The sequence below is a fragment of the Myotis davidii genome, unplaced genomic scaffold, assembly GCF_000327345.1.
Source record: "Myotis davidii unplaced genomic scaffold, ASM32734v1 scaffold31, whole genome shotgun sequence".
Classification (NCBI taxonomy): Eukaryota; Metazoa; Chordata; class Mammalia; order Chiroptera; family Vespertilionidae; genus Myotis; species Myotis davidii.
The window spans coordinates 3699279-3708862 of record NW_006283639.1 but is presented as its reverse complement, the minus strand read 5'-3'; the positions used below and the strand labels follow the sequence as shown (position 1 = coordinate 3708862).

The following is a 9584-nucleotide window of genomic DNA, read 5'->3' as shown; positions in this document are numbered from 1 at the left end:
CCAGATGACCAAATGCCAAACAATCAAACAACTTTTCTATAGACAAACAAAAATCTTCAAAGCTCTCCCATTGACCATAATTATATGAAAATATAGTGTTTTGTTTTTTAAAAAAATTGTGGTTAACATGGCTTTTGGTTTGAAAGTCTTCCAAATGAATTAATTTCCTTTTCTGATTAATTAAAAGAATGTACTGAAAGTATAAATAATGGAGATTCTCTTCATGCTTTAGAGCTATCTTTCTGAGATTTCTCATGGTACAGATTTCTCATGGGGTAGATATGTATAAGAAACTATAAAAAGGAGCTTAGTACTGGCTCTTGAATATATTTTAGAAGCTATCTTTAGTTTGACATTAAGCTTTCACTTTTCTCTTAATTTAAATTTAAGTTATTAGAAAACACCTATATGAGAACATGGTTTTTTACTGTGTTATAATAAAATCTCATGTTTATTATTTATTGGCTGGTACTCAGTTTCTCTGATGTGTTTAAAATACAGGGTGGGGCAAAAATAGGTTCATAGTTGTGAGTAGGTGAAATACAGGGCTTATTATCATATAATTATTTATTAATTATCATATTATTTTCCATATGAACAACTGTAAACCTACTTTTGTCCAATCCTGCATTCTGATTTTTAGTTTGTGGTTCACATCTTCGTCCATGCACCATACCTCTGAACCCATTAGAATATTTTTTGGGACCCTTGCACTTTAAAAAAACTAGGACAATTTCTATGTATTGTTCTCTAATATATGTAAAGAAAATATGGAAATAAAATTTGGGAAGTTCAATGTGTTCACAAAACATCTAAAATATCAAGAAGCAACAATTATAACATTTCTGCTGTTTCTAGCCCTTTTCCCAATGGTTCAAGTGTGCAGTTGCAGCTGACATTCAAGTTTCCTCCAGCAAAGAGGGGGATCATGAAGCCTGCAATCAAAGCTGTCTTACTTCAGCTGTTGAAAGACAACCTGGCGACCTGGAATGCAGTTCCAGCTTCCATTAAACTTATGGGTATTTCATTTATTTCCATTACTTTCCATTACCTGGGCTTATGAGTATTAAAGAAAAAGGATACAAGGGAAAAAAAAGGCAAGAGTTTCTGGAATTTGTTTAGAAAAAATATGCTTCCCAAAGTCTGGCACTTATACAATGAATTGTTAGTAGAAGGGTCAGTGCCAGAGAATTTTGTCTGAAGAGTGATTGAAATGAAGTTAAACTGGAGCAAGCAACTTTGGAAGGGTTTATTGTCAATGTGTGAAAAGGCAATGAAGGGACCTAATTGAAGCATTATTCCCCCCTACCCTGTACCCTTGTCATGATCCCTTTACAGGAAACAGATTTAAGATTTTTAAAATCATTCAGTGTAAATACTGTAATGGTAAGAAGGAAGATGGAATAGGAAGTTTTTGTTGCTTCTTGAGGAAGAACGGGAATAATAGTATTAAAGAAAAAAATTATCTGGACTAATTCCCTGGAAAAAAAGGGAAGAAAATGATAGGAATTTGCCCCAGTATAGAAAGTGAAGTTTGTAAAGACTTCAAGGTCCTGCAAAGGTTTTGAAACTCTCCCTTGTATTGTTGGAGGGCCTGTTAGGTGATAAGCATGTGGTTACAGATCTGTTTCTTTGTCTCCACATTTTGGCTGCTTCCCTGTGTTGATAGAGTGGCTTTCTGTGCTAGGTGTCCTATAGGGCCCAGTGGCTCAGCCTCCCCAGTTACCTGAGCTGAGAGCTCTAGGTATACCCCTTTGTGGGCTGTGTGCATAGTCTTGTTGTAGGTAAGCCTTGATTGTTGTAGGTATCACTGGGGTGTCCCTTATGGATCTGAGGAGTTGTAATCTGGATGGTCACACGGACCACTGGGTACACTGGCTTTTGGATCTCTAAGGCGGTGCTAATTTAGCCTTTTCCTGAGGCTACCCAGCAGGAGCTACATAGAGGTCTGTAGAACCTCTTCCTTGTTTGGGTTTTGGAGGTGCACAGATGAGGCACAGCTGTGAAGCAATGTAAGCTGCTGTGGGGCCTTGGGCCTTCTTTTGGATCTTCTGGGTCTTTCTGACCCAGCTGCAGTTTTTTAGGTAATTTTAGATCTCAAAGGGCCAGCCCATTCATATGCAAAAGCCTCTGCTAGCAGCTTGGGTGGGGCGGGGTCTCAGGGAATCAACAGGGTGGAGCAAACAGCTATGGTTGGTCCTCAGTCCTGCCCTAAGAGGCCCCCATGTCTCAGTGTCCCATCTCAGTGTCCCGCGGTAATCGCTGCAAGCACCTCTGAGAGAAAGCCGCCCTCGAGTTCTGCCCAATGCCAGACAGTCCAGTTTCTCCCCGTATAAGTCTGGGTCCCCAGAGACTCACCCAGAACTGGAGTTCAGGGCCGTTGGGAGCTAGTGACTCCCTCCCTATTAAAAAAGACACCTGCGTCCTTGGTTGCCAGCCCTTTCCACATGTGCCTCTGTACCTCTGCACTTTACTTCTGCACCTCCTGAGTCTCAGTGTGCTTTTCTCTTTCCTTCTAGTTGTAGAATTTCCACTCAGCCAGCCTTCCTGTGGTTCTGGATGATGTCTGTTTTGTCTTTTAGTTGTAGTTTTGAAGTGGTTGTGCGAGGCAGCAATTTCACTTTTTCTTTATAATATAGATAATTCTGAGTATTTCAGATTAATAAGAATGATCATAAAGAAAGAAATTTAAAGATAATGCCCAGTCCCTTTTTTAGTAAGAATGTCTGCTTTTTACTGCACTAAATATTTTACAACTGTTATAAAATTGAGAGCTTTGTTTTTTATTTCCTTTTCCCTTTTCCTATGCCTGGTAGAGATGTGAAGAGATGGTCAAAATATAACAAGTAAGAGTGAGAGGGGCTGATAATACATGAAACATTCTGAATATTTAAATGTTGGTCATAATTGGGGTAGAAAACTTAGTCTTTATGTCCTTAGATCTAAGATAATTGCTCAGTGATATTTTATCAATTTTATGTCTTTTAAATTTCAGAAATCAGCAAGACTGATGCTGAAATGCTTACCAACAAATGTAAGTTTAGAAACTTTATTGTAAATTTAACACATTCACAAACATTTCTCCATTTTTTTTCTTCCCTAAAAAGGATCTTGAAGTACATCACATGGAAATCCATAGTAGTCTTTTGAAATTATTGGGTATATTAGATATATATCTGGAATTTCGTTTTGAACAACACTGGCATATGAATTTTAACTTAGTAAACATTTGTCCAAGAGGATGAAATAAAAACTGACTCCAAAGAGTTGAATTATGAGTTAAGAATATCATTCTGAGTATGTTAAAATAAGCAAGATTGAAGGAAAAAAGGACAACTTAGGATAATGAGAAAATAAACAACGAGGCTGTATCAAATATATTTATTATAGATGAAAAACAGTTCTGTACCTTTTAAATAAATTATCTTTAGAGTATCATGTTGCCCCCAAGAATTTACCCCGCATTCATGTATTCAATGAATATTTTTGGAGTATCTGTTGTCCATATGGGGCCTTAGAGGTAGCACTGCATATGCAATGTAAGATGCAGACATTAATGAAACAAAGTCTCTACTTTCAAAAAGTTGGAAAGTTTCTTGGAGAAATGAGAATGACAACAAATAGATGCAATAAAAGTCAGTGGTTGAAGGATGCTTGAAACTGGAAAAGAGAATATGTAAAAGTCACCCAAACCAAGATGGAGTGGGTACTGTGCTAACAGCCCATTCCAGGAAAGAAACAGCATTACTTAGGAGATGCTGGACAATCGCTAAAGGATTTCAAGTCATGTTTTAAGATACATATCTTATAAAGCGTTATCAAAGACACATGCTTTTGTATAAATAAATCCTTTCTTCAGGTTGTGGGAGACAACTGGTCAATAATATTAGAGCAGGCAACCGAATCGTGAATGGGGGAGATGCCCAGACAGGGGCATGGCCTTGGCAGGCAAGCATGCAGTGGAAGGGCCAACACAACTGCGGAGCATCTCTGATCAGCAGCAGGTGGCTACTATCTGCAGCTCACTGCTTTACTAAGTAAGTAGAAAGTCTGACTCTACATAGGATTCTGGGTGCTGGCATGTTTTGGGTAGTTTGTGGGGGTTAAACTAAATGTGTGAACATTCATCAAGGCCATATACATTTACAAGTACCTGCAAAATTAAAGGGAAGTAGGGTTATTTAAATTTGATAAAGAAAGAAAAAGTGAATGGAAACAATTCTCATTTCCCAAAGAACTACTTTGGCCTGACAGTAAGTACTTTACTTACATTATTTTACTTCATCATAACAATAATTCTGCACAAAAGGTATAATTAAACTTATTTAAAGATGAAGAAACTGGGGTTCAGAAATTGTGACATAATTGGCAAGATCATATAGCTTTTAAATAACAGAAATTGAATGTGAATTCAGGTATGTCTGACTCCAGTTACTAGGTGCTTACTTTTCCCCTTATTTTTGCTCTTCAGGGGTTTACAATCTAGTTAAAGAATTTTACATATGATATGTTCAGGGTATAAGACCATAGAGCATAGTAAATGTCTTATCTATAATATGAGTAAGAGCTATGGAAGTTCAATGAATAAAGACAGCATATCCAACTGAGATATCTATCTCTCTATCTCTATCTCTATCTCTATCTCTATCTCTATCTCTATCTCTATCTCTATCTCTATCTCTATCTATATATAAAAGCCTAAGCAACCATTATGACAGAACGACCAGAACGACTGGTCGCTATGATGTCCATTGACCACCAAGGGGGGGCAGATGCTCAACGCAGCAGCTGCCCCAAGCCCGCAGGCTCAATCGCTGATGGGTCTGCTGGCCAACCTCCTGGTTCCTCCCCCGGGAAGCAGGCCAATCAGGGCTGGGCCCTGGGCTGGGACAGGGAACCAAAGGTGGGTGGCAGTGGACGTGGACAGGAAGGGAAGGAGGATGGGAGGCAGAGAATCTGATTGGCCCTGATCACCAGCCAGGCCTAAAGACCCCACCCATGCATGATTTCATGTGCCAGGCCTCTAGGATATATATAAAGTCCTAAGCAACTGGTCAACTGTTCAACCAGTCGCCTGGTTAAATGGCTTACTGGTCACTATCATGCACACTGACCACCAGGGAGCAGACGCTCAACACAGGAGCTGCCCACTGGTGGTCAGTGCACTCCCACAGCAGGAGCACCGCTCAGCGAGCTTACTGAGCTGCAGCAGCAGCAGGTACAGCGAGGCTGGGATAAGGGGGAGCAGCGTGGTGCCCCGGCCCGGCTCGGGCTCTTCCCCACATACCTACCACTTCACGCACTACTACGTTCCTTGGGGAATATCGAACTGCCGGTTTCTGCCTGATCCCCACCTGGCCTGCGGGGATCAGGCTGAAGTCAGCAGTTCAACATCCCCTGAGGGGTCCCAAATTGCGAGAGAGTGCAGGCCAGGCTGAGGGACCCCACTGGTGCACGAATCTGTGCACCAAGCCTCTAGTGAAGATATAAATTTTGGTCTGGCTCTTACAGATATAAAAATTGATTAATAAAGGTGGGTGTATGGAAAAGAATAACATGTGTATTTGGCTGAGAAAACAGTCTTCTTCAATGTGTTGAGATGGAATAACACAAGTCATATTCTGTGAATAGCAAACAAAGAGTAACTTGAAGTAGAGAGGAGTTTGTGAAATAAAGCATTAGAAAATATGCTTAGAAAATTTGTATTGATTGGGGACATCTCTAAATGACAAGATGCTTACTTATTGAACTCTCTTACAAAGCATGGTCATAGGATTTGTCCCTCTGATATGATTTTCAAAAAATACTCCATGGACTATGGACCATGGAGACTTTTCAAAAGTGTAGCTCCTTAAGCATCACACTAAACCTTTTAATATAAACCTCTGGAGGTGGAGCCTGGGCTGAGTCTAAGGGAATGAAGTTTCAAACATAGCTGTGAAGCGTGTGGAGTCCCAGAAGGTTTCAGAGTAGTAGAAGGATTGAAGAGTGTCACTGTTACATGAAGGTCTTGAAACCTTACAACAACAACAAAAATACACTAAGTATCTAATCTTTTGAGGGAAACTGAAGTTAGTTAAGCAAGATATTAGGTCCTAAATTGAGGAAGAGTTTCAGTGAGAACATGAGAAATGGATCATAAAATCTAAATGAGAAGCAAGAATGCATTGACTTGGTAAACATAATAGGACGATTGGGTGAGAACAAGTGGCATTTTTCTTACGTATGCAGATGCCAGAGCCTCCAATGGCCGTAGAAATCAGGCTGTTTGGCAGTGAGTGATTCTGGACCCCATGCACTGAGGCTGCGAGGATGATTCTGACCTCAGTGAAATGTTCAGAACGTGGATGGGCTGGAGTACAAGGAGGCGACATCAGTGACTGTAATTAGGATGATTTGCAGAAGGCTGACAGCTCTAATAGTCCTTAGCAGTATTTTCATGTGACTACAGCATTTATAACATCTGCAAATCAAAGACATTTAAAAAAATAAAAATTTGAGTGATTTTTATTATATGGGAATTTTTGCTGTATGGGAATCTCATGCCTTACACTGACCACTAGGAACAGTGTTGTGGCACAGAAGTTGAATGTATTTTCGTTGAATTGTGTCTTCCAGGAAAAACAATTCCAAAGATTGGACTGTCAACTTTGGAACTTTATTAAATAAACCATATCTGACAGAGAAAGTCCAAAGTATTATTTCTCATGAAAACTTTAGCGGGCCTGGGATCCACAATGACATTGCCCTGGTGCAGCTTGCTAAAGAGGTCTCTTTCTCAAAGTACGTCCGTAAAATTTGTCTTCCTGAAGCCAAAATGAAGCTTGCAGACAATGACAGTGTTGTAGTTACAGGATGGGGAACACTTTATATGAATGGTAAGTTTTTCTGTAAAAACATAATAGCTTAGTGGGAATAATTATTTAAATGATCATCCAATCAATCACTCTCTCATGAAATTAACCTATTAGTGTATATACTGAAAAGAAAACCAAGTGCTGGAACCAGCATTTGTCATTATCTTCAATTTCTAAAATATCTCTGGGAATGAGAATTGGGAAAATTGGAATTGTGTGAGGCAGACAGCTATAATAAACATCGGAGAGAGACCAATCTAGCCTGGGACTGGCCTGGCTCCTGGTCACTAAAATTCAAAAGATTGGATCATCAACTTTGGAACTTTATTATAAAGCAGGAACTTTATACCTTGCTTTATTTTATAGATATTCTTTATCTCAACAAGCAAAATTAAGATTCCCTTAATATATAGAATTTGTTGCCTTTAGGTCCCCTTCCAAATATCCTTCAAGAGGCCTTGGTGAAGATTATCGATAACAAAGTTTGCAATGCTCCACATGCATTAGCTGGCTTAGTGACCGATAACATGCTATGTGCTGGATTTATGTCAGGAAAAACTGACGCCTGTCAGGTACGTCCAGATATGTCATCAAATCCTTTTCTCCCAAAGTACTAATTAAGTGGCAGTTTTTATTATCACAAAATGTTTTTCTGGGTTAATGATTTCTACAATGTACCTTCTCATTTCAATCCATAAAACGAGTATTGATTGCCCCTATTTATATACCAGCCACTGGCCTAGATGCTGGGGATGCAGTAGTGAACACAATCCCTGCTCTCATGGAGTTTTCAGTCTAGGAGTCCACACAGGTGGTAATACCTACAAGGCAATAAAATAGATTCGGCCCTATTTCCTGGGCAATCTGCAGATCTACAATGTTGCCTCTTCCTTGTCCAGAGATGCAGCAGGAGAGCTAGCATGTGCACACAGCACCCATTCCTCAGAGGCGTCACAGAGCAGCTGAGTCGCTTTCTCCAGAGTCAAGGCTGGACTCATTACAAAGTCAATTTCTAGTCCGTCCAATCCAGCATTTAGCAACTGTAGGCAATAGATTCTGGTTTGGAGTTTCCCTGGGTTTTGTTTATTTTTATTTTATTTCATATTTTCCATCACCATTTATCTCTTATATACTCTTCTCCACTCCCACCTCCTTCCAATCACCACACTATTGAAAAGCCCAAGAGTTCCAGAGTTTCTAAGCCTAAAAAGGGAGGATTGTTTTTAATGCTGGAGGACTATTGATAACTCCAGAAGAGAGGCAAAAGGAAATTCTTGTACAGGATAAGAAATATTCTCCCCTCTCCCCCTTTTTGTTCTAGAATGATTCTGGTGGACCATTAGTTTACCCTGACTCTAGAAATATCTGGCACCTTGTTGGAATAGTAAGCTGGGGTGATGGATGTGGTAAAAAGAACAAGCCAGGTGTCTATACTCGAGTGACTGCTTATCGTGATTGGATTACCTCCAAGACTGGACTCTGAAAGAAAAGTAACTTTGGAATGGAACATAAAGACAACTGCTGGGTTTCTTATCTGTTGCTTCAAAATCTTTTTCTTTTGACTGTTGGTATACCAGTCATTTTCTTATATATAAATATATAGAGGTCTTTATCAATATTTTATTATACCTAAAACACTATCCATTTATTTCCTCTATTAACTAATAGAGAAAACACTAAGAAAAAATAGATGGCCAGAATATTTTTAATTGCCTTGTTCTGTTCTATCCTACCATTATATTCAGAACTGAACTTAACTTATTTTTCAGAATTAAAAAAACAACAACACAACTTTTAGTATGAGAACACAAATTCTATATCTACCAAATAAATTATTTTTCATTCTATAAATTATAATTACATTTTGTTAAAGTGGAATATATAAGACATAATGTACATTCATTTTTTGTTTATATGTGAAATAATTTGTGTGCCTCATAAAATCATGCGATCTTTGTGTGGAGAAGGGTCTCAGAGGTTCAACTAGAGCAAGTCTCTCAATGTATAGATTGAGAAACTAAAGACTAAAGAGGAAAAATTATTTACTTAAAGTCAATCTTCAGCCTCACTGATAAGTTACAACACTCACATGAAATTTCCTTCATAGAGTTTAGAACCAGAATTATTTAGGAATTTTAAAAAAATTGTAAGTTGCAATTATTTAAATAACATTTTCTGCTTGTCCTTTTGACATTTGTTTGCTTTCACTTGCAGCAAAAATAATGTGAGGTTTTCAAGGGCAGGGAACTCTGTGGAATCAATTCAGTAGCTCCAATCTCTGTAAATAATTTCCTAATATAAAAAGAAGTAGCCCAAGATTTTAAAAGTAACTAAAGTAGCCCAGCTGGCATGGCTCAGTGGTTGAGCATTGAGCTATGAACCAGGAGGTCACAGTTCGATTCCCAGTCACGGTACATGCCTAGATTGTGGGCTTGATCCCCAGTGTGGGGCATGCAGAAGGCAGCTGACCAATGATCAGTGATTCTCTCTCATCATTAATGTTTCTTTCTCTCCCTTTCCCTTCCTCTCTGAAATCAATAAAAATATATTTAAAAAAAGTAGCTAAAATAAAGTAAAACTCGTTCTTCCCTCAATTTGTAATATTACTTTTTTATTATAAGGTATGACCGAATGACATACATAATGTCAAACCAATCCACAACAGGTGTGACAAGAAGTGTTTTTTCTCTCTTGATTCCTTTCTCAGGAGGGGCACACATATTTATC

The 9584-nt window shown here is 38.8% G+C and overlaps 1 protein-coding gene across 1 annotated transcript in view; it reads left to right on the top strand.

Annotated features, from left to right (window-relative positions):
- The window catches only part of LOC102752031 (transmembrane protease serine 11B), a 14037-nt gene extending 4822 nt beyond the window's left edge, over positions 1-9215 (top strand). Inside the window, exons 5-10 of the mRNA XM_015565790.1 lie at positions 859-1016; positions 2993-3034; positions 3860-4037; positions 6619-6878; positions 7287-7429; positions 8179-9215. Coding sequence (XP_015421276.1) covers positions 859-1016; positions 2993-3034; positions 3860-4037; positions 6619-6878; positions 7287-7429; positions 8179-8340 — 943 coding nt within the window. The 3' untranslated portion in view covers positions 8341-9215. The remainder of the gene's footprint in view (positions 1-858; positions 1017-2992; positions 3035-3859; positions 4038-6618; positions 6879-7286; positions 7430-8178) is intronic.
- The last annotated feature ends 369 nt before the right edge of the window (positions 9216-9584 follow it).